At 40.6% G+C, this 23,970-nt stretch overlaps 2 protein-coding genes and 1 long non-coding RNA gene across 17 annotated transcripts in view; 2 read left to right on the forward strand and 1 right to left on the reverse strand.

Moving 5' to 3' along the window:
- Positions 1 to 6,362, forward strand: part of LOC125989403 (uncharacterized) — a 49,358-nt gene extending 42,996 nt beyond the window's left edge. Inside the window, exon 7 of one of the 2 annotated variants that reach the window (XR_007488674.2) lies at positions 5,859 to 6,362. This is a non-coding gene — a long non-coding RNA (uncharacterized lncRNA). Of the gene's footprint in view, positions 1 to 388; positions 674 to 5,858 lie in introns of those variants that run through there. The other variant, XR_007488675.2, reaches the window with a different exon arrangement.
- On the reverse strand, positions 692 to 5,456 carry ren (renin). The gene is made up of 9 exons (XM_049755739.2): positions 5,227 to 5,456; positions 3,961 to 4,108; positions 3,741 to 3,864; positions 3,517 to 3,635; positions 2,688 to 2,884; positions 1,539 to 1,661; positions 1,317 to 1,458; positions 1,106 to 1,204; positions 692 to 1,047 (listed from the first exon to the last, which is right to left on the reverse strand). Exons 1-9 carry the CDS (start codon positions 5,301 to 5,303, stop codon positions 886 to 888), a joined length of 1,191 nt encoding a protein of 396 aa, XP_049611696.1. The 5' UTR covers positions 5,304 to 5,456; the 3' UTR covers positions 692 to 885.
- A 3,330-nt stretch (positions 6,363 to 9,692) lies between the features above and the next one.
- The window catches only part of LOC125988226 (membrane-associated guanylate kinase, WW and PDZ domain-containing protein 1), a 46,282-nt gene continuing 32,004 nt past the window's right edge, over positions 9,693 to 23,970 (forward strand). For 10 of the 14 annotated variants that reach the window (XM_049753120.2, XM_049753123.2, XM_049753122.2 and 7 more), the window contains exons 1-2: positions 9,695 to 10,417; positions 21,993 to 22,109. In XM_049753120.2, coding sequence (XP_049609077.1) covers positions 10,120 to 10,417; positions 21,993 to 22,109 — 415 coding nt within the window. In that variant the 5' untranslated portion in view covers positions 9,695 to 10,119. Of the gene's footprint in view, positions 10,418 to 21,992; positions 22,110 to 23,197; positions 23,648 to 23,970 lie in introns of those variants that run through there. The other 4 variants (XM_049753133.2, XM_049753134.2, XM_049753124.2 and 1 more) reach the window with 3 other exon arrangements.

The raw sequence follows: 23,970 nt of genomic DNA on the forward strand, positions 1-23,970 counted from the left end.
CACAGGCCAACGATTCTACCCGTATTTGTCCAGAAATAACAATCACAGCTAAGATATTCTTTTTGGGCTATGCCTGAATGTTTTTGGATATCTCCCCATTCTGATAAGGTTGCTAGTTTTTTTTTTTAAACCTACATTTTTTACTTTTTTGAGAGGGTTTTAAATTTTTTTGACAGTGGAGAACCAATCATTTTGAGGACTGCTTGAATCAGTCACAATACAGCATATTTATTTTGCGGACTGACTTGAATAATTGATGCCATTTTTTGTCATAATTGTACTAGTTGTACTAGTTGAGTACAAACTAACACATCCCCGCCTTACTCAAAGGGGAAGTCAACAAACATTTCCTTGACGATAATAAGTTGTATGTTTTTTTCCATCTCAGAGGGCGGCCATTTTGTTACATGCTGTCGACTGAAAATGACATCACAGTTGCCGGGTCTCAACAACCAATCACGGCTTAGCTTCAGAAAACTGATGAGTATAATCTGTACAAACTTTGCACATGTATGGATATATAATGGATTCACATTCTCTACATTTTTAAACTGTGAATATGTGCTAGTTGGGAACACATGACTAACTCTATCCCACAAAAAAAAAATTCTCAGATTGTATTGAACCACATACAACAATAACAAACTGTCTGAAATAAACCGCAGAACATTCACATGATGGAATCAACAAATGGAATTCCCACAACTTTATTTCAGTTTAACATCTACAGGCGAGACACACATTTGTCTTATTACAAAGGCTTCATAAATAGAAGGTGTTGAGTGCAACAAAAAAAAGCGAAAAAGCAAATCGGTCCCTCGACAGGCTATATGTGGAAGGCGTGCCGACGCTAGCAGGAAGTCGCAAATAGCGTTAGCCATCTTGTCAGACCGCTACAGCAAAACCGATCCGATTACTGCGACGATCAAATTCGGTGTAGTAGCGGGCGATGAAGTTGGCTCCCAGGATCCAAACGGGACCCGTCGGCGGTGGCACGTCCAAGCCTCTGAAGGTCACAATGCAGACGTCCCCCTCGATCTGGGATTGCTAGAGCCACAGCAAAGCGTCCGTCATTGACATTTGAACGTCGCGAAATTTGACTTACCCATAGAATATAATCGTCATGCGTCAGCGAGTACTCGAGGCCGCCGAGATGAAAAGCAATACTTGGCAACGTCTTCACGATGTCGCAGTTGACTTTGTACTGATAGACATAAAAAAAACATCAGTTATGGTGAGATGGTGGGCAGGGAAAATATTTTCAGCATGAAACCATTTTGGACGTGTTGAAAGAAAAGAATAATCGGAAAATTTACCCCACTTTCATCCAGCTGGGCTCCGATGCTTTTCATCAGCGCAAAAACGGACGAGGCCGGGCCTGTGATGTAGGAGGAGCCCGTGTCGATCACAGCTGTGCAGCCTTCTTCGCAAAATATCATTTCTGTTCCCACAGAAACACTAAAAGAGTAAATGAACAAACGGGCAGTAAACAGATGTTACGTGTCAACTATTTGCACGATTCGGCTGTGAAAACATACCCTTTCATCACAACCTCCCACGTGCCCATCTCTTTGGTCTCCATATAATTGAAGGTTCCGGTGTAGTAGTTTGGGTCGGTGCCACCTAGAACCAGCTCTCCACCAGGGGAATGCTGGGGATCCCTGAAATCAACGCACAAAGATATATGAAAGCTATGGCTACAAACTTTTGCTCTATTTTTTAATTTGAGATGCCAGTAAATTTTCCTTGATTTTTTTTTGCAATGATTTTGAATCTGCCCCTTTTGGATCTCATAATAATAAGAATAAGAATATGATTAATTATTTTAAATTCTATACATAAATAACATTAATAAAATAATACAAAAATAAAAGGAAGATTTTAATACACCCTATCAAAATTATATTATTTATAATGATTAATTATAATAATAGTAATAATAATATGATTAATTATTTTAAAATCTCTATATAAATAACATTAATAAAATAATAGAAAAATAAAATAAAGATTTTAATAGGGTGTAGTGTGTTAAATATTACTGCCCTCCTTTCCAAGGGTTTGAGACATCATTTGATGGCTTCTTTCCTCTTCCTAGAATCCTATCAAATACTTTAAGTGTGACAAAGCAGAGGAGATTTTTTTGCCAGATTTTTTAGTTTAGCGATTTTGCTGATGCGGGTCAAATGTTATGGTGGACATTGAATTGGTGATTTTTTTAAGTTGTGCGTTGCGACTGGCTGGCGACCATATCAGGTCGATCTTTTCCCTGATGTCAGTTGGATCGTCCCAGCCACCCCCCCCCCCCCCCACACATACACACACACACCCTGAAGAGATTAAGTAATGTTGACAATGGATTGACGGATGGATTTTCTTGTGTTCTTTTGAAGTCAATTTCATTGTTCAATGTTAATCCCAGAATTCTGTTAGTCATTTTAGTAAACTACTTTGTTTTCTTTACTTTGTTTCTAAGTGTCCTGAACTTTGTAACTGCAATCAAATGTTTCATTCACTTTCAATTGAATTATCCACGCTGAGCTATCTTGTGTCAAAAAAAATGTGCTGGCAACGTAACAAAACAGAAATAACGAAATAATAAATTCTGTAAGGTTTACATAATTTATTATTTATTTACCTCTGTTTTGTTTCTTTTCTGGACCAATGAAAGTGAGACTTCAACTTACCTGCTGTAGTAAACAGAGAACACCTCCTCCTTGAGGACATGTTGAGACATGATGCGGTCAAACACTGGCGTGATTCCGTCAATGGCGACGTTGGGGTAGCCCATCCCTAGGACGCCGTCAAACTTTGCAAAGATGAAGGGCATGGCGGACAAGGAGGTGGCTTCGGCAAAAACCTGTACCACGGGGATTCCACCCACCTTCAAGGACGAGAATGAGATGAGTCTGTAGTTTTAGGTTGGAATATTACTACTCACCACTAGATGGCGCATATCTATCTATCTATCTATCTATCTATCTATCTATCTATCTATCTATCTATCTATCTATCTATCTATCTATCTATCTATCTATCTATCTATCTATCTATCTATCTATCTATCTATCTATCTATCTATCTATCTATCTATCTATCTATCTATCTATTTATCTATCTATCTATCTATCTACACACATCGTATTTTCCACACTATAAGGCGCACCGGATTATAAGGCGCACCTTCAATGAATGGCCCATTTTAAAATTTTGTCCATATATAAGATATATACATTTGGCTCGCGGGCCGGACTTTCGAGACGCCTGCTGTAGTGGCTCAATATTGGTCTGTATATAAGGCGCACCTGATTATAAGGCGCACTGTCTGCTTTTAAGAAAATTGGAGGTTTTTAGGTGCATATATGTATATATGCGCCATCTAGTGGTAATTGGTGATATTGGCAATCTAAACGTGGTCCTTGATGGTGAACCTTCATGATATATGCGCATGTAGTTTCTGCACAAATCATTTGTTGTCACATGACGGCGACGCAAATCTGCGGATCGTTAACTCACCACAACCACATCCTCGCTAAGGAATCCCCGGACGTTCCCCGAGGCGTACTGGATAGAAAATCCTGTTCCATTTTCCATGTAGGTGCGAGACATGGAGGCGTCATACCTGTTGTGAGTAACTGAAAGGTCACAGTTCATTTGAGTCAACCGACGTCACGGGAACCCCCGCGCACGCGCAAAACAAACATTTCTCCTGCCGCATGCGTGCTTGTTGATCGACTTACAGCAGGCCGTGGAGAAAGGGGAGCAGCTTTGCGAAGGGATCCACAGATTAGCCGAGCCCGTGTCAAACACCACGTTGAAAATCTGAGCTGGAGAACCGATGCTGATTTCTCCATAGTACTGTGTCTATTGGCGCAAAAGAGAAATGGAGATTTTACGATGACGACGATAACAGACGTATTTTCACGTGATTTGAATTCCTTAACACAGTAAATGTCTCACATCCAAATAGTTGGTGAGAGGAGTGGGAGCGGTTCCATTGCTGAAGTCTTGCGCGTTCATCTGTGTTAGCTCAGTCAACACCTGCTCCAGAGAAACGCCCATCTCCCGCAGCGTCTCCCTGATAGACGGCATCTTCTTCAAGCTTATTCTGGAAGCCAAGCAGACAAGCGGGAAAAGAAATCCTCGTGAGTCCGAAGAAAAACAAACAGCAAACAGAATGATCGGAGTGAGGCCGTATAGGGTGACATGCTAAAATAATGGTCATCATTCTAGTTTGTTGCCGCTAATGAAATACAGACTGAATTGTCTGATCCCTAGCCAGGGAAAGAAAAAAAAATTTAAAGGCCAAGCTGCAGGAAGCAAAAGTTGTAAACAAAATCACTTCTGGGGTTTTTGGGGGGGCTTTTGAGCTTTGTGTGGTCTACCCTCACAGTTTTGCTGGATGCGATTTCCACCGAGTAGTAATGATTAAGTTATGTTGCTTTCTTCGAGGAAGTGTTCGGATTGCAATATGTGGCCCCTTTTAAAAACTTTTTCTTCTTCTTGTTGTTAATCACAAGGCACTGTTGGAATGAATTCATCTGAATCAGTGGTAGCGATATCGATATCTCAAGGAGGGCCAGCCGCATGGTACCACACTCTTAGTGAGTCCTTGATTAATTGAAATTATACATATAACTTTTTTTACAACCTCCCAAAATTCTAAAAAAAAAATACTGGGTGGCAAAATCCTTTAATCCAAAAGATGACACAATAGTGAAAAAAAAATATATAAAATCTGCAAATATGTAAATCACATATGCCGCAAATATCCAGGGTGTAGTTTTAAGGTTGTAATATCAACAATCACCACTAGATGGCAGTCAGTTGCTTTTCAACTATTACAATGTGAGTAGGACTAATGTTTTTTGCTGACTCTGAAAGATATGCAGGACCTTTTTCAATATTACAATTTGGAGTGATCAAAATGAATTTTTGCACTTAACGTTTTTTTGTTTAACGTTTTATTGCTGGCCTTAAATGGTCATTTTTATGCGGAGAACCCTTTACAATGGAAAAAAAATTACGTCTATATTGTTTTTTTCTTCAAACAAAATTACAAAAAAATAAAACAATAAAAAATAATAAATTAGTATTAAAACAGTATTTTTGGCATGCATCTGGTTAGAAATTGCGTGGCCCATTGCACTAATGAAAATTCAAGACCCCTCTCGCATTGATGTTGTCTGTTTATGACCTAGTTTGAGTAAAAAGGAATCTTCTTACCTTCTCAAAGTATGACCCGTGCTCATCGCCATTAACACGGCAAGCAAGCATGCCCAATAGACTGTCCACACTGCCATGGCGGCTTCTTGCAGACAGAAAGAAAAATTTCAAAGATTGAAGACACTCAGATCCCCTTTTTCTCTTAATGGTGCGTCCCGCAATGGTGGAAGCCGAGGCTCTGGTAGAGTTGCGTGCTCATGCCACCTGTTTTATACCGTCGGCGCTGTCTTCTTCACCCTCAGGCCACGGTGATTCTGGATGGGAGCCTTCCAAGAGGTGACACCCCCCCCCCCCCCCCCCCCCCCCCCCCTGGGACGTCCCCATTGGTCACGTAGCCCGTGCTGTGATAACAGGTCCCAGTGGGATGTCTGAACTTTGACCTCATGAATCCTATTTAGCGAAGGGGGGGGGGTTACGTACAGCTTTGGAGATTGCTAAGATTTAAATGGAGTTTTCAATGGATTCACTTCCAAGTGACTCCCAATTTAATGCATTGACTTTTCGGGTGAAAGCTGAAGAGCAAACGTCTGTGAAATCACTGCAAGGTCTTGATTGAGATTGTTGGCAAGGGAGCTTGATGATTTTGGCCATGTCCAACTGGTGCGCCACTAACTAACACCTCTCGATTCCAGGCTCGCTCTCAGCGGGTTTTACCCTTGGGAGGATTCCCACAGTATCTGACCTGTCATGTGCTGGTACTGTACTGACCACCCGGTGGAGTGAGCAGATACGGAAGGTTCTCATCGGCCATGCTGGAGGTCAGAGGTCGGCTTCTAAGAAAATAAGATCACTGAGGGCAGACCTTCCAGGAGAAGATAGCGTGGCTACATGACGCACAAGGCCGGGGCGCTTAGATTGACAAATGGCTTTTACTCGCAAAGTGGAGGATTTGATTTGATTCATTTCAGGGTGTGCAACGATTAGGAAGATGTGATTTTTTTTTTTTTTTTTTAATCAGAGCTGGAATTTATTTTTATTTTAAATAGCAATCAAAAACAAATAATCCATGTGAGAAAAAAATGACATCACTTTGAGCGTTCCAGAGAACTTTTCTCTCCATGGCACATTAACACTGACAAATAAACACACGCACAAACTCTCTTCCTCACAACACAACCGGACACACTTTATATTTAAGTGTTTACTTTTTGCCTAGTAGAATATTTTTGAAGCTTTCCACTATTATGGACTGGACCACAAAAATAAATGTCTTTCACAACATTGAAAGTGCTATAAAAGCTTGGTCAACTGAATTTCACGACTTGGAGTCTGTTCAAAAATCTGCTTCTAATTCGATTGCTGTAGTTGCACGTCGTTAAAATTGTCATTCTGCTCTTTTTCTAAGAAGCACATTGATGGAAAGTGACAGTGTTTTTTTAAATAGAAATTTAATCTGATTTAAAATGGGATGGATGAATTACAAAACGTATAATTGATTAGATAAATGAGTAAAAATTAATTTAATAATTAAATAATATACTATAATTAATATAATAAAATAAATAAATACATTTTACATTTTATTTAAAAGCAGGATGAATGGGTCAAAGTGAATTGAAACATTGTTCTTTGTAAGAGCAGTTTCATCCATTTTTATTTTGTGTGTGCGTGTGTGTGTCTGTGTGCGTGCACGTGTGTCAGTAAACTCACACGAGCCTAATCAACCGAAATCAACAGAGCGCATGTCCAAATATTATTTTGGGCGGACTCTCACTTGAGCAGCCTACATGAGGAGCAGCGCATGTGCTACAAGCTAATTGACGTTCACTTTAAAGTTCAAACAAGGAGTAACAGGAAAAAAAAAAAAAAAGCTTCTTCGAGCGAAATAACGTGAGTGAGATCTAATGATGTAAAACTATTTATTTTGAATGTTTTCATCAAGTATAAGAGAAAACATGGCTAGCTTGAATGGGAGCTCTGCCTATCTCTCCTGCAATTGGGGACAAGCTCACATTTGACATCTGACCTTTGACCCTCAAGTTAATAGATAGCAGCTTGCCGTTTCCCACATTGCCGAGGGAGACCTTAACGTCATTCCCGTGTGGCCTTACACCCCTTGTGAGGCAATCCGATTGGTGGCCATGGGAAAAAGTACAACTCCAGGAAGATAAATTGTTTTTCTACAGTTTTTTTTTTTTGTAAGAGCAGCATATGCTATCTTGGAGCCGCTCGCGTCGAGTGAAAACCCAGTCATCAGGATCCCAGATGTCTTTTACTCTGGAGACTGATCCTTGTTTGACCTCAGAGAGAAAACAGTGATTGGAGTTTAAGAGAGGACAGCAAAGGTGTTGAAATTGATGCCATAGTGCAAAGCTCTAACAGGTAGGGAGCTGCCAAAACATTTGTATCAAACACAATAAATATTATTTTGATTTATCTTTTTGTTTTCCATCTTGATAAGACTGACGTGAAGCAGAGGTGTTTGGAAAAAAATGGGACTCAAGAGAAGTTATCTTTCTCAGACAAACAAATAAATAAACCTGATTCACCCCCCTCACAAAATGTTTCATCCCAGCTGGCTCGACCAAGAAAATATGAAACCTCTTCAAAACTCTCAATATCTAAATAGATGCATATATGTATTGTTGCATAATCATGCTACACCGTATTTGGCCAACAGGGTGCAGCATTGCATTTAAAAAGAAAGCAACATTCAACAAGTGGACGATGTTGAAGATTAAGCTGCATTCTGTAAACAACCACACGAGGGCGTAATAGGATAAGTAAAGCAGATATTTATAGAGCGATTGGCCTAAAGTTTAGGCCCTAAACATTGTGTCAGCAAATAGCCTGACAAAGGAAACGGTTGGTAAGTATATAAAGAACACATTGAGGCTTGACAATTGGCACTTATTCTTTATTCTCTGGTCACCAAGACGAATCAATACAACATTTCACTTGCTGGTTAATATTTGACTCTTCTGGATTGATTGTCGACTCTTCATTTGGTTACCAGATTATTGCCACTCCCAAAACAAATACAGTGCTGAAGGAAACTATTTATACTATGTGCAGTTTGAACTAAAAAAAAAAAGTGTGGCCCAAGGATATATCAGGAGGTCTGCAAAAACTTCCATGAAAAATCATAAAATACCCAAAAGTCAACACGTGGTGCGCCCTCTAGCTCCGCCAGTGGGTATAGCACAGTATTACAACTGGGCCATTGTATGTGATAGACAATGCAAGACCTGGCATCTGTAATTTTTTATTGGCTTGATCAAAATGGACCATTGATTAAATAAACCATGTCATGTTAAATCAACTTTATGAACGTTGTCATCTTTTCTATCTGGCTTTGTAAGTAGTACCAGTGCGCAGGATCAAGAACAGGAAAACAGAAGCCTGACTGAGAGCATAGAGGAACATGATAGGTGAGAAGAAACCAACAGGAAGTAAAAGAGACGCACCATCACGCATGTCGAGGCACTTAACATTGAGAGGAAATGGGATGGAAAGCTGCCTTTCAAACGTTCCTATTCAGGCCACTGCCCTCGTAACACTGACACAGGCCCAGATTCAGCTGGAACAGGGAAAGACTGTTTTTCTAACCGTGACGTGTTTCTCACCTGACACTGCAGCTAGCGCTCGTCTACAAACGCACCATCAGTCACACAAAACAATTATATTTTCATTTCATTGACTTTTCCCAGACTTCTTGTTTGTACATGTTAATTGTGATATTTTTGTGGAATGATGGGAAGGTACAGATACCAGCCGTGGTTGCCCTTTTGTGACATCTTATGAACAGGAATGAGAAGAAAATAAAATTCCCATTACCTTTATGTAATTTCGAGGAAAATTGCTTTATTTGGGTATTGAGGTTTTTACAATGATCCTTTTAAAGTACTGCTGGTATCAGTGCTTTAACAAAGAATTACAATTTAGCTAACAGTTGAAAAGTAAAAAAGTAAAAGTCTTTATGAAGTATCAAAAACAGAAAACGAGACGTTCTACGTGGAAGAAAGCTCGAAGCACTGACAACTTCTCACAAAGTAAACCGAGTTTATATAATGGAAGTCATCAGGCCTATATGACAAAATAAATATTGACATAACAGAAAAAATAATATTAGGCATGCCAAAATGAACTTATCACAAAAGGACAAAGCGAAAAGGATCAGCAACTTTATGACAACTGATAAAGAAATGATGAGTCACTGACCGGCTTATTTTAACTAAAAAAGGCAGTATTTTTTTTCAATACAGGTAATTAAAAAATAAAAGGGGGCAGAAAATTATCTATTTAAACACAAACACCTGAATGTGACACCCATTGAGTTTGATCCAACAATTTCCCGTACATCAGCCTACATGATAAAACATCTTTCATCTGCATTATTTATGAAGAAAAAGTAAAAGCTCTTAGTCGGGCTCATTTTTGGTGCTGTAATCCGTTTGGAGATTGGTGGGAGGAGCGTTGACAGGCGAGGAGGCGGACGCGGACGCGCGCGCGCGCCTTGTCCACTCATCCTGCACGCTGAGTGCACCACAACACAACTTGTGCTACCTGCTTAAAGGCACTGTCCTGCTTAGGAACTCTTATTTTTAAAGTTTAAAAAAAAAAAAAAACATATGAACGAGGTGGGCAGTGGATGGGCGAACAAGGATGCAAGAAGAGCAGGGACGGTCGGGGAGCGGATTAGATGCCACCGCGGGTAATCAGAGCGTGTTTGTTGTTCAAGAAGCGGAAACAACAAGAGAGGAACTAACAAATGACATTGAAGCGTCGGGAAGGAAGCAGCGTGGCTTCGCTCGGGACGTGCGTAAAACGGCTCCAACTTGGAATGAGCCAGCAATACTGTGAACTTTTTGGAGTGTCGCAACTACCTCTGGGCTATGCATCAACAAGATCGCAAGTCTCACGGCGGCACTAGTGGATTAAACTTGGATTACCATGGCAAAAGTCATCCAAAAGAAGAACCACTGGATCACCAAAGTGAACGAGTGCGTAATTGTGCGCGACGCGTACGGCCAGCTGAACGTGGAGCTGCGAGGTGGGGCTGAACATGGACAGTTTGCCCACATTGGACACATCCGAGAGGATGCTGTCCTTTACCAAGGGGGCAAACTCAACGAGGGGGAGCTGATCCTGGAGGTTGAAGGGCTACCTGTATCCGGATTACCCCTCTATGACATTTTAACCGTCATCACGTGCACCAAAGGGCCAATCATCTTCAAGACTGTGCGTCAAGGTAAGAGCACTAATTCAAGTGAAATTCGTTTTTATCTATCTATCTATCTATCTATCTATCTATCTATCTATCTATCTATCTATCTATCTATCTATCTATCTATCTATGCTAACGAGTTAGTGGAAAGATGCTAATTCGCGATCATGCTAACACGCAAAAACGGACTTATAAAGGAATGTAAACGAACATTTGGAGCAATACTACATTGTCCTAAAGGTTTTCTCAATTTAGAAGTTTTATTTTGACTTTTAAATGTTTTTTTAATTTGGAAAACAAAATTCGCGATGTAGTGAAGCCGCGATAAACGAAACGCGAAGTAGCGAGGGATCACTAGTGATTTTGGGGGCTCCTAATATTCATTCCACAGCACCTCCCAAGTCCCACAAGCTTGGCATGAAATGAGTGACAGCCCCCCTGCACTTGTTTGTCAAACACACACAGGGTCATCACACATGAGGCCAAAAGTGCACAGTAAGATCATCTTGAGAGCCTTAGCTCAACTCCCAAAACACAAATTGGCAAACTTGTACCAATAGTGTGTCGTTGTAGTGTTGCTGTACTTTGTGTTCCATCGATTAGAAATGAAAGGCGCTGTATTGTTTACATGGGCATGGCCCATCTTGTGGGCAGCTGTGGATCTTCACGATCTGGATCCGCCATCGCCCAGGGTCTGCAGCCTCCGCTAAGAAGTACAGATGCTACGTTAGCTTGTTTCCTCCGTCCAGTCGGTTGTGTTTTTGTGTTAAAACTCATGATGCCTCCCTCTGTGGTTACTGAAATTTGAAAATATCGCCGGCATGTTCCTGTCCAAGATGATCACTCAACACGCCAGCACAACATCTCAAAGCTTTGAGAGTGTCTCCGGGGAAATCATTAACGTGGTTATATAAGAGTTTCAGGTTAGTTTCGACTTGGGCTGTGAAGCTCAAAGACACGGGAAGAGGTTTCGGCAATTTGATTTTCAAGATCAAACCTGGTGAAAGTTTTGCTGAGCAAAGATGGGCTCCATTTTGCAGACTTGAAGCATTCGCTGATGCCTCCTTGTGGCTTTGTCATTAGCGTCCTACATGAATCAGCAGATTGTTCTGCTCTCTAATTATGTTCAACAACTCTCGTCTCGTTTGCAGCCTCACAACTCTTCCTTTGTGCCTAATTGTGCATCGGAAGCCTTTATGTTCCATGAGCCGTGATATCCCGGACCTGATGAGGGACTGCGGGGTTATCCGTCCCCCTATTTTTTTTTCACAAGGCTCAAATTACACGGGCTTAATCATCCTTGAGACAAAATCTTGGTGTGTTTGAAAGGGAGCGAGCCCTCCAGGTGTGCTCCCATAGAGGAATGCACCTGAATGGCACGCTAGAACATTCCATAGGAAAGGCCGGAACATTAAACTAGCTACAGTGTGTGTGCTCTGGACTTAACTTATCACTTTGTAAATAATACTTGACATTGGGATGCCAAACGTTTAATGTCACAGGGGGGTGACAATGTTGCTTTTCTTCAACTTTCAGTTTGCTTTTTAATGGAATTTGTGTTGTCGACACATACTTGTGTGTGGTTTTTGTTTGCCATCAGAAATTGGACTTTGACCTACTAGCGTAGCGGTTTTATCGTCGGCGGAATCCAGTGACAGTTCAAAGGTTCATCTTATCGTTTTCTGATGTCACAAAGAATTAAGGATCACAGTTGAGGGAAACGATTTAAATCTAATTTTAGAGTTTTTTTTAAAAATCTTTTTGTCACGTAGCGTTAGCACATGATGCTTTAGTTCAAAAAGTTCCATTACAGAAATATTTGCAACCTTACTTCAGAGACTGCAGTTTCCAATGCTAATGTTTGTTTAGAGCAAGGGTGTACATTTTTTTTACATTTTTGTCGCGGGCCACATTGTAGTCATATTTTCCTTCGGAGGGCCATTATACTAACCATTCATCCATCCATCTTCTTCCGCTTATCCGGGGTCGGGTCGCGGGGGCAGCAGCTTTAGGAGGGACTCCCAGACTTCCCTCTCCCCAGCCACTTCATCCAGCTCATCCTGGGGGATCCCAAGGCGTTCCCAGGCCAGCTGAGAGACATAGTCTCTCCAGCGCGTCCTGGGTCGTCCCCGGGGTCTCCTACCGGTGGGACATGCCCGGAACACCTCCCCAGGGAGGCGTCCAGGAGGCATCCTGATAAGATGCCCGAGCCACCTCATCTGGCTCCTCTCAACTCCTCTCATCATTATACTAACTGTCAACCTAAATAAATGTATGAACTTATCATTTTATATACAGTATAGGCTACACAACAAACTGATAAATAACTGGTTTTGAAATCGGAGACTAGTAAAAAGTATTCAATTTAAAAAAAAAAAAGAATGTTTATTTTGTAAAAGTGAAGACTATTTGTAATTTTAGTATTGATACATAAAGTCAATGCTCAATTTTTCCCCCGCAGGCCTAATATAATTACACAACGGGCCAAAATTTGGCCCGCTGGGCCAGAGTTTGACACCCTTGGTGTGTTTGGTGGTGAAAAATTCGTTGGGCTGGTTGGGTTTTGCAGGTTATGGAATAGTTCAAAGGTATTTGATGATGACGAGCAGCCACCAATGCACATTCTGTTTTATTCTTGGCCACTTGGGAGTTGTATATTTAGACTAAATGGTTGGCTTGTGTGCAGCTCAGACACATGGTGAGGATGTAAGAGCATTACAGACACAGAAATCCGTGTGATGTTCTTCTTCCAGAATGTGAGCGACTTATTTTTTAAAAAGGAGCAATTTGTCCAACTTGATTATGGTCAACTGACAGTATTCGGGTGGACTTAAAAAGCTTGTCGGATTGCTTGACATTCGACGTATTTCTTAGCTGCTCTCCTTCCTCATGCTAGGAAGCGCTTCCTTTTTCCCTCTCTATTTTTAACCTAGACTTTACAAGTAAAATATTATTGTTATTATTCAGATTATTTTTACTTTTATTTTTATTTTTGTAGCCATTTAACCGTCTTTTAAATTATTTTTATTTTATTTTATTTTATTTTTTATTTTATTTTATTTTATTTTATTTTATTTTATGCTCTCCTTCCTCTTGGTAGGAAGCGCTTCCTTTACCCTCTCTATTTTTAACCTAGACTTTACAAGTAAAATATTATTCTTATTATTCAGATTATTTTTACTTTTATTTTTGTAGGCATTTAACCGTCTTTTAAATTATTTTTATTTTATTTTATTTTATGCTCTCCTTCCTCTTGGTAGGAAGCGCTCCCTTTTCCCTCTCTATTTTTAACCAAGACTTTACAAGTAAAATATTATTCAGATTATTTTTACTTTTATTTTATTTTTGTAGCCATTTAACCGTCTTTTAAATTATTTTATTTTTATTTTTACAGCCATTTAATCGTCTTTTAAATTTTGCCCATAAAAGAATATGTCCGTCCATCCAACCAAAACAAACTGGCAGTGTCCACTCCCATAACGGCGCAAACACCCATTTCTACCTACGCAGCGTGACAAAAATAACAAAAAAACGAAGACTCCACCTATGCACACAGAGCGTGACTAGGAACAAAAATAGTTTAAAGATTTGCCTCTACTATAATTTATTGTACCATATGAAAGTTGCATTTGGTGATTTCTTGGATATCCTTCAAATGTTATTTGTGTTATTGTTATTTACACACACACAGATTTCAGTCGGACCTGCAATCAAGCATCAAGAGTGTAAGAGTGCGGCTAAATTGACATTTAAACTGTGTGACTCGTCGTTTCACACATCTGGAAAGGATTACTCACCATTACACGCATTTTTTTTTTCCCACATGATTCCGTTCTATTTATGGTCAATTTCTTTAGTTTGTCATTTCTTTTGGTACCAATTACACCTCCTTTTAGATACAAATAGATTATCATGGTGGTCTCACGCTCCAATTTTTCAATGGCCTTCTGACATCAAGATGGATTTTAGAGGATGAAGTACTTAGTAAGTATTTGTTTATATGATTGTTGATAAACGAAAGTTCAGCCACACATGAGAGTATTTTTCCGTAAAAATAGTTGAGCAAGGTTACCAGATGATCCTTAGAGGATTTCTCGGCTGATCTCGCTCCCATCCACTCTTTATATATTGTGTCAATCTCTCCAGATTCAGGTTGCTGGTAAGCCCTTGAGAGGCTGACCTGATCCAGTCCCGCTTTACTCGTGTATAAAACGCTTTATGTACCATCAGCTGATGCCACGTTAATCTGAAAGAATGCTTCTTGTGTGAGGAGGCATCAAGTCGTGTTGCAGATGTTGCAATGCAACATTTCATGGAACATTGGTTTGATGTCAAGAAAATACTGCATCCATAAAAAAAAAAATGGTGGCTTAAGAGATAACTTTTTGAATTAATTCCACCAAATGGACATTTTCTATATGGGTGGTTCTCAGAAAGTGTGGTCTAAAAGTGTAGCTGGAAAATAAATGTTCAAAAGCAGATAAAAATGATATATGTTTTAAATCTAAACTTCATCCAGCGTGTTCTAAATAAATAATTCTCAGAATATTTAAGCTTTTTCAAACGTCACACCAGACTGGACAGCTCTAGACAGGTTTTTTAAAAATGCCTTCCCTTTGCTGACCACAAACATCCTGACTTCCAAACGCTTTCTGCTAGCTAGACTGTGCAAAGATGTCAGGGCTTATTTTTCATGATATGCACATAGTGGGGGTGCAGCATGTTTGCCCTTCATGTGGTGCTCCATTTTCTTGGTGAGAACTGCTAACAATCGCCGCCTTTAATAATTTTTGCAGGATGATGAAAAATGTCATGCCTGTAAAAGAAAATAAAAATAATACAATAATACATTTCATAACACTTCCTAAATGTGAGAACTTGTGATGAGCGTATGCCAATGATTCTCATCATGTGACTCACAGGCGCCCTCTAGTGGTTCGCTAAAGAATCACTGCCTAAGCACTGTTCAGTTGTATTTAACTTGTACATTTAAATCTTTATTTAGGTATATCATTTACTTTTGTGAAATAAATTCTAATTGAATTATTTGAATAGTTTATTTTTCTATTTGTAAGTAATATTCAAACTATTTGGTCAAAGCAGTTTATCAAAGCTTCCATCAGACTTTCAAATTCTTGTCAAGAAACCTTCGCACAATACACGATAGTGTTAGTTTGTATCCGTCACGGCGAAGATGGATAGTTTTGTCGAACAATTAGCAGAGCGAGCCCGGCGACCCCATGTGCACATTGGAGCGGGATTGATGTGTTGCGTATAAACAGCTGTGTGTGCAGCTGGATGCATTTGCATAATACCCATAAGACATTGTTGTGTTATGGTGCTTGTGTGTCTTTGATTGAGATTTCCGTTTCCCCTTCACATGTCCAACATGGATGCTCGGAGGCTTTCTTTGTAATGAGCATGTGCGTCTGCCAAGATGATATTTTCCTCCTGGCATGTACTCACATACACACACACGCACACAGACACACACACCACAATGTGACATATGCCTCCGCCTATAAAATCAGTGGCTGTGTGACTTCCAGCTGCACTGCAGCCCTAAATTCCTGTAAATGTTGTAAATATCAGCGATGCTCGAGTGGAGTCCATAGAGACGATCGTGACAAAGTATTTGCTTCGTCAGCAAAATTTGCTTTTTAAATATATATATATTTTTTTTAATTTGCCTCCGCCTATAAAATCAGTGGCTGTGTCTTCCAGCTGCACTGCAGCCCTAAATTCTTGTAAATGTTGTAAATATCAGCGACGCTCGAGTGGAGTCAATAGAGAAGTATTTGCTTTGTCAGCAAAATTTGCTTTTTTTTTTTTAATTTGTCTTAATTTATTTAATGCTCCTTTTGTCAGGGATACAAATCCTACTCCGTTTTCTTGTTTTATGGCTATCTGATCTCATTAGAGAGCCTCGCTGAATTGTTAAATGGTTGTTGCGGGTGTTTCGGCAATAAAGCATCACTGTAAATGAATCACCAGACAATCATCACAAAGCAGAAAATGAAGATGGAAGTGTATTTTTAAAACTGTCAAATGATAAAAGCATTCTGGCCGGGTGTGCTTTTTTTTTTTTTTTTTTTAAAGTTAGAGTAGCAGGATGCTTTCTATCATGTTGCATTTTATTTAGTCTTCTTGGCAACACCCATATCGCTGAAAGATATCATTGTTACTTCCCTACAGGCAAGTGTAGTTTGCATCATCATATGAGATAAGTGCCCATCAGGAAATCTGAGAGTCGGTGCATTTTCTGCTTGACATTATAGGAAAGGCTTTTTTTAATTAAAAAAAAACACATTTATTTATTTATTTATTTATTTATATATTTATTTATTTATTTATTTATTTATTTATTTATTTACCTATTTATTGTTATTAATTATATATTATTATAAATTATAAATACTTTGTTTCCTTGTTAAACTTAATATCATAATATTAGGATGTTTATTTTGACAAAATATGGTTACATTTTGTAAGATTGTGACTTTTATTGCCCAATAAAATGTATTTTTATTGGAAAAAAAAATATGACAAAATATTCTCATACCGGAACTATTTTCTCCCCCTGCACAAGTGATTTTTTTTAATTGAAAAATTGGTGTTATCTGCGTTTCTTCACGCATCCGTGTCCAAGCAGTCGTGTATTCTTGTGAGGATTTCAAGTCCATCTCATTGTCTGCAGTCAAACGGATAACTCGGGGCAAGATTTGCTGTGACGCCCAGGCAGCCAATGACATTTGAGTAGGCAGCCAAATGGAACTGATGGTATCTCCATAAACCCATTTCTGCTTTCTATCCATCACTACAATGAACACAAAGATAATAAATCATAAATATCTTCTGTATTTTCTTGTATAGCAGCGTCATTCGGCCTTCTTGAGCTTTTTCCTTTTTAAAATGACGAAACATGTCTTTGTCTCTGATGTGGCTTCTTTTTTTTTTTTTTTTTTCTTTTCTTACCATCCCGCTCAAATAATAAGACAGAGCGGAGGGAGCGTTGAGCACGGGTTCCTCTGGTTATATTTAGAAATGAACAGATGCGGCGCACTGGAGCGGAACATGCCGCCTCTGCTCTTCATGCGCGCTTGCGCATGCGCGCGTCTTCGCCTGCGATTCTTTCGTCATACCAGTTTTCCCATTATACGCTTCTGATTCTGACTCAGCAGCCCAGCGGTGAGGAAAAAAACTCACGTGGGCAATCCACCGTCCGGATTACAATAAAAATCATTCTTAGTTGTCGGAATATTTTAACATGAGACATTTTTTTTGTTTGATTGCTGTTTTTTCTTTAGTTGCGACACCAACTTTATTTTGACTGTCAACAATTAATGCGTGTACTGTAAATTGAAAATGTGCAAAGTAAGCAGCGTGTACTGGAAATTAGAAATGTGCTAAGCGAGCAATGTGGTTAAAACCGGCTTTTCGGCTCATTTGTCGGGTCGCTAGATCACGATTGTAAAAACGATGTCATTGGATTGGTGTGAATCTAATTGGAGCGTTGGAGTGGAACTGTATTGAGTCACAGTATGGAAGTAAAACTAAGCATAAAAAAAAAAAAACGGTTCTGCTCTCATTTGGGCCTTTTTTTTTGTGCATGATGCCGCAAGCCCACTGAGTCGGGCTTTGGTTGAGAACCAGATGAAAGCAGCCCAGAGTGTGGTTGGTTATAATTAGAGAAGGGGAGAAGAGCCCGCTTTAAACTCTCTCTGTGATTGTTATTTTTTCCTCTCCACTCCCTCGTCACTCTGCCATCCCACCAAAACCAGAAATAAAAACGGCAGATTTTAACTTCAAGTTGGAAGACGCTTAATATTTGTCCTATTTTTGGGTTGCGAGTGGAAACGAGGCAATGAGGATTGGATTTATGATATGAGAACAAAATGCGTGTCAATTGTTGATGTTGACCCCTTCCAGACAGCCCCTCCCTGTCCTGTTAGGTAATACGGAGTGAAACATTTGCTTTAGTAACAGGAGACTGGCAGGATGTCCTGAGACCTACAGGAAGCTACTGAAACAATTGGATTTACTCTTTAAACAGCATGCATTTCCACTTCCTTATCTCACTCAGCCAAAGGGAAATACGGCATAAATGACACATTGCTGTTTATTTTGAGATGTAGTTTTATCATTATTGGGCCAAACAAAATCAACGTGGGTTGTATTATTGTCATTATTTCTATCTCGAATTTTTTAAAGAGCACTATAAAAAAACAAGCATAACTGTAATGTACATGGATTAAAAAATCAAACATGACAGTTTAAATAATCAAATAAATAATAATAATAATTAAATAATTCAAATTGTGTACTGTCACATATTCAGTATGTGTGGGGGCAAAGATCATCAAAACAAAATCCCATTCGAAGCCTATTTGGTCAATTAAGACCGACCGCTAGGGGGCAGCATTTTATAAAAACTGCACTTTGCGACTCTCTTTTGCCGGTTGGCCCGCGGTTGCCGTGGCAACGGCTCTGCAGGAAGCTGACTTTGATGAGCGGCGAGGCTGGGAGACACAGAGGGCAGTGTTGAGTCGGACGACGGCTGCTGAATGCCGATGAGCAGCTGAGGCTGAGCTTAGCTTCACACACAACAAGCACGCTGACACGCACCAGTGCCTAACTCATCCGTTTTGTTTCCATGCCGGATGATCAAACCACCACGGCATGCCGAGGAAATGATTATTAATATCCACCGGCATGATTCATCGGTGATTTACAGGAGGCCGAAGCGTAAATCAGCATTTCGTGAGATATTTGAACGGGCACGAAGCATCCCCTCTGTCCTAAAATGAGACCGGGCCGCATAACTAGATTTAAGGTTATGTAATGTTGACCGGAGGCATGGCGGATGGTATAATCCACTCTTATTTGGGTTAAAGCCGTCTCTCTCTTGGTTGTGAGGGGACAGCGGCCTCGCATCCTTCCGGCTGAGGAGCATAACGGTCTGTGTCACACAGTCTTTTAGCCGCCAGCTCCGAAAACGTCGCAGGGAGGAGCGCAGCGTCGCTTTCCACTCTCGATTTTTATTTTTTATTGTTTATCCAAGCTCATAAATGATGGCGGGTCATCGTGAATGTCTTACTAGATCCCATCTTCATTCTGAATGCTTACACCGAAGAAAAAAAAAAATCAATTTGAAGTCTGGTCAAAAGTCTGAATAAAATCAATTAATCGATAATCACTCAATAGTTGTTCACTATGTCCCAAAAACATGCGACTTGTAAAGTACAGAGGTCTAACTAACTAAAAGCACTAGCACAAATGCAAATAGAGCTACCACAAATCAAGTTTGAGCAAAGGATAGCTAATATGTACAGCGGGTATAAAAAGTCTACACACCCCTGTTTAAATGCTTCAACTCTTCAGATGTTCAAAGATAAATCATTCTGTACAGCTCAATTGGGAAAAAAGACATCCATTCTAGAAGAGAAGTTCAAATAAACCGCTGCGGTAACGTGGTTGCACAAGTGTGCACACCCTCTGATGACTGAGGATGCGGCTTTGTTTGGAATTAACCAATCACATTCAAGCTCATGTTAAAAATGTAAAATGCCTCCATATAATCCCAAATAAAATTCAGATGTTGTAGTAGGCTTTTCCTGTTTTTCTATATAATGCTATTTACATAAATAGTTGCGCTTGTGTCATTTGAGTTGTATCGGTTTTAGGCCATATTATTGCAATTTTTAATTAGCTCAGTTTTATATTTCATTGAACAAAAACCTGTCTTTTGAACGGGGGTGTGTAGACTTTTCAAACCCTCTATACAATGCTTCTGTTTACTTCTGTTCACCCCATTGTTTGCAATCTCTAATGCTAAACTTGAGTCTCGCCATCTACTGTGAGATGAATTTGTTCTTCCACTTCCGCAGAGACCTCCGGTGGGGTACAATCGTTCGACTCCGCATGTGTGTGTGCGTGCGTGTGTGTAATCTGTGATCCACGTGGCATTAATCCTCATAAATATTAAATATTTGATGACTCTCTCACTGACGGAGCGTGACACTCGCTGTGCATCCCCACAGGAGATGCTTGTTCCTCACAGAGGTCCTTGTCTCAGCGAGTGCTTGTGAGCCAGCAAAATTGACATCATGCACGATGCAAACATGTGAAGTCACCATTTTGTATTTGGCGTAAACTACATCCTTTTATCTTTTACAATCCGAAAAAAAGGTTTGCATATATTAAGTGTGTGTTTCTTTACAATCTGATTGCCGCTTGCCTAGCAGGGATCATAATGATGCTCGTCAGCACCGGCTGGTTGCTAGGTAACAATTACCTGACTGTGCTTTGCTGGCAGTGAGCTACACAGTTGTGTGTTTGTGTGTGTTTGTGGTGAGACTGGAAAAACACAGCAACGACCAACGGCTGTCTCGTTTCCCCACTGGATTAAGCTCCGCCCCCTCTACCATATTAGCTCACCCCTTGGTTTCAATTTGATTTATTCTTGTAATGGCCCCTAATTTTTTGAAGGCTAAATTTCTATTTATAGTCCCAAAGGATTTAATCCTGATAAATCTTACTCATAATACTGTATTTGTCCATTTGATATCTATTGATCAGGTGGACATTCAGTATATGACCTCCCCTCCATATTAGCTGCTGTCCAGAAGAAAATCTCCCTCTTCAGTGGAAGGCCAACATGAGGACATGGCACCTCCCCCCCCAAGAAGGGCTTGCCAGCTCCCCCAGACTTGGATGATAAATTTGGAGATCATTAAATGGTCCTAAATGAGAGCCTGGCGTGAGAGCGAGCCCTGACCATCTGGCTCCATTGTGAGCGGCCGTGCCGTGTTCAGACTTCAGCCGGTATCGTCGCCACCTGTCATTGGGCAGATGCAGAGAGGGCCCGCTAATTCTAGCCAATGAGAAACTGGTTTGTAGTACAACCCACTCCATTACTACAAACGTTCATCTGCGTGCACTGTACGGTTTGTAGCCGGCAGGAGCGTGGAGAGACTTTTCGAGCAGCATCTAGAACTTTCTAAAAAATGATTGTAGAGGCAATATAAAAAGATGGCCATTCTCACTTGGAACTAAGTGATGGATAGGGGTACGAGATAATTAGCTTAGGTTTCTTCCTACTCCTTTTCAAGTATATTGTATGGTTTTTATTTTTATTCTTTAAATCATGTTCGAAATGATTCATTCATTCGTTCGTTCGTTCAATGCACAATTATTGCGCCTTGCTGAACTTGATTTAAAAAATAAACAAACGCGGCTTGTGTCATTTGGCCTACATTTATACCAATACATTTAAAAATTAAGTAAGCATTGTTTATTGGTACTATTTTTTATTTTATTTTTATATCGGCAGTGCGTGAGATCCCTTTGGAAGCAGAAAGCAATACCCCAGGGAAAAAAAAAAAAGCTATGTTTTTAGCATTTAGCTTAGTAGTACATTTGAACTTATGCGGAACATGTGCAGATAAGTCCCACATTTTTATTTATTTATTTTTTTACTGACTGTCCTAAAATAACATTGATGATTTAGCATGATTAAAATAACAATAATTACAGTTTGATCTGGCATAAAAATGAATATTTTGAGTGTGCTAACTCGGCCTGTGTCTGCTCTTTGCAGGTAACAAGCTAAACAAAGACCTGAAGCACTACCTGAGTCTGCGTTTCCAAAAGTCTTCCCCAGACCACGACCTGCAGAAGACCATCCGGGCCAATCTCTATCGCTACGCTGTGCCTTGTGAGTAACACGACATCCGCAACATGACGGACTCCGTCATGCCGGATCATCCATTTGGCGACTTGAGTATCTTTTCCTCATTTTCAGCCGATCGACCCACTTTCTTTGGCTCCTATCTTGTTTGTTCATCTATTATTCCTGCTCATGTGCTTTTCTTTCACCCGGAATCCATTTGGGCCATTTTTTTTCCCCCCCTTTCACGGATGGTATGAAATTATCAAACATTTCCTGCTTCTAATGAATGAGCATTAATTCAAACTCACTGATCGACATTAATGTCATTGGCCAGTCATATTTACAGCAAACTTATCTTGGTGTGTAGCTGAACAAAAAAAATCACGCTAGTTAGTGTCGCAAGACCCATTTTTTAATTTGTGGTGACAAAAAATGTTTGCATGGAGAAGAAGCACAGCGGATCAATCGGGAAAATGGTTGTTTAATTAGTCAAGTATGGTCACAACACAACTTCCTTTTATTTCCAACTTTGTGTGTGTTTGTAGCATTTTCATTTCCGGGTAAATTCTGCTTGAAGTTTTGTGATTCTCTCTCTCTCTTTTTTTTCTCTCTCTCTTGCTCTTTCTCTCGCTCTGCCATGTGATGGGTAAATCCGCCTCTTTTGCCCTGCTGGGGGATTATGATGTTCTGATTTATTGAAAATAGATTCCTGCGTGATTACGTGGCAAACATGCTGGGCTCTTACAAAGATGAAAAGGCCTCTGTGGCTGGCGCACAAAAAAAGAAAAAGACGGTGACATTTTCGTTGAACTCAAAAACGCTGTTTAATCAAGATGTTATTTTCTTGTCATTCACAACAAGTACAATCATTATATGGGCTGCGACAGAAAAGTTCCAGGACTGGTGCCCCCCCTTTATTTTTAACCCTCCCTCCCATTCTTTTTGGTGTCCCTCCTTCTTTCTTCTCCAACTTTCTCGCACGTGCAAATGTTACGAGGCCGAATGACAAAGGCAGTGAAAGCGAGGGCGTCTGCTCCCCCTTTTCTGAGCACATGTGCTTGACCCCCCCCCTTGGGTTGACTCGAACAGGTGCCCTTCCCTCCACCGACGTGGCGTCTTCTTCCCTCCTTTTCCTACCTTCCATTATTTCTCGCGCACGTCTACAGCTGCCGCTCGGGGATGAGGGTTATCTCAACGTTATCCCGCCGTTTGAGCCTATACGCAGCCGACCAATCCTCCCTCCCCCATCTGATCTCTCCCTCCCTCCCCCTCTCTCTCTCTCTCCCGCTTCAACTCTCGCTCATGTTCTCTCTCTGTCAGTCCTCCTTTTCGACTTGAAGTCCTCCTCCTGAGTGGCGGCGTCCTTGCGGCTTGCTGGCTGTGACACTCTGGCTGCTAGCTGCTCCGTCTTCCTCCATCCTCTCTTCCTCGCCCTCCACCCTCTTGTCCTTCGATCCCTCGCTTCCTTGTTTTCCACTCCGCCGCCGGTCTCAGGGAAATGAATGCCGGAGCGTATTTTTTTCTCTTTGCCGTCCCCACAAAGAAACGGATTACATCTTGAGTTGCATCCTCTCCGCGCACAGGCAAGTGGCAGCTCCTCCTTTCCGTCTCCTCTACGCTCACCATCCGCCATCAGTATGTGATGTGATGTATGCGTGGCAGAAGCCGTGTGTGTGTTTGTAGCCGATGCTGTGTATATAGGCTAAGGGAATCGGAGGGGGGGGATCATGTGAGGGGGGGGGGCACACTCTGAGCAAGCATGTCCAACCCAAGAGGACAGATGGCCGGTAGCCCTGGTGCATTTTCCTCTTGGGTTTTTCAGATTCACCCTGCAGGCTTTGTATGAGGCCCGCAAGTACACAGAGCGTCTTTTCAGGAAGCAAGACATGGTTGGAGGAGGCGGGGG

This window comes from Syngnathus scovelli, chromosome 2 (genome assembly GCF_024217435.2).
Source record: "Syngnathus scovelli strain Florida chromosome 2, RoL_Ssco_1.2, whole genome shotgun sequence".
Classification (NCBI taxonomy): domain Eukaryota; kingdom Metazoa; phylum Chordata; class Actinopteri; order Syngnathiformes; family Syngnathidae; genus Syngnathus; species Syngnathus scovelli.

What these genes read in the sequence shown, in the direction of transcription:
- ren (XM_049755739.2), bottom strand. Translation starts at nt 5,303, where the DNA reads ATGGCAGTGTGGACAGTCTATTGGGCATGCTTGCTTGCCGTGTTAATG. An exon ending in CTCTCACCAACTATTTGGAT is followed by an intron (nt 3,865 to 3,960) that starts GTGAGACATTTA and finishes TTGCGCCAATAG; the next exon opens with ACACAGTACTATGGAGAAAT. An exon ending in TGGGAGGTTGTGATGAAAGG is followed by an intron (nt 1,459 to 1,538) that starts GTATGTTTTCAC and finishes TTACTCTTTTAG; the next exon opens with TGTTTCTGTGGGAACAGAAA.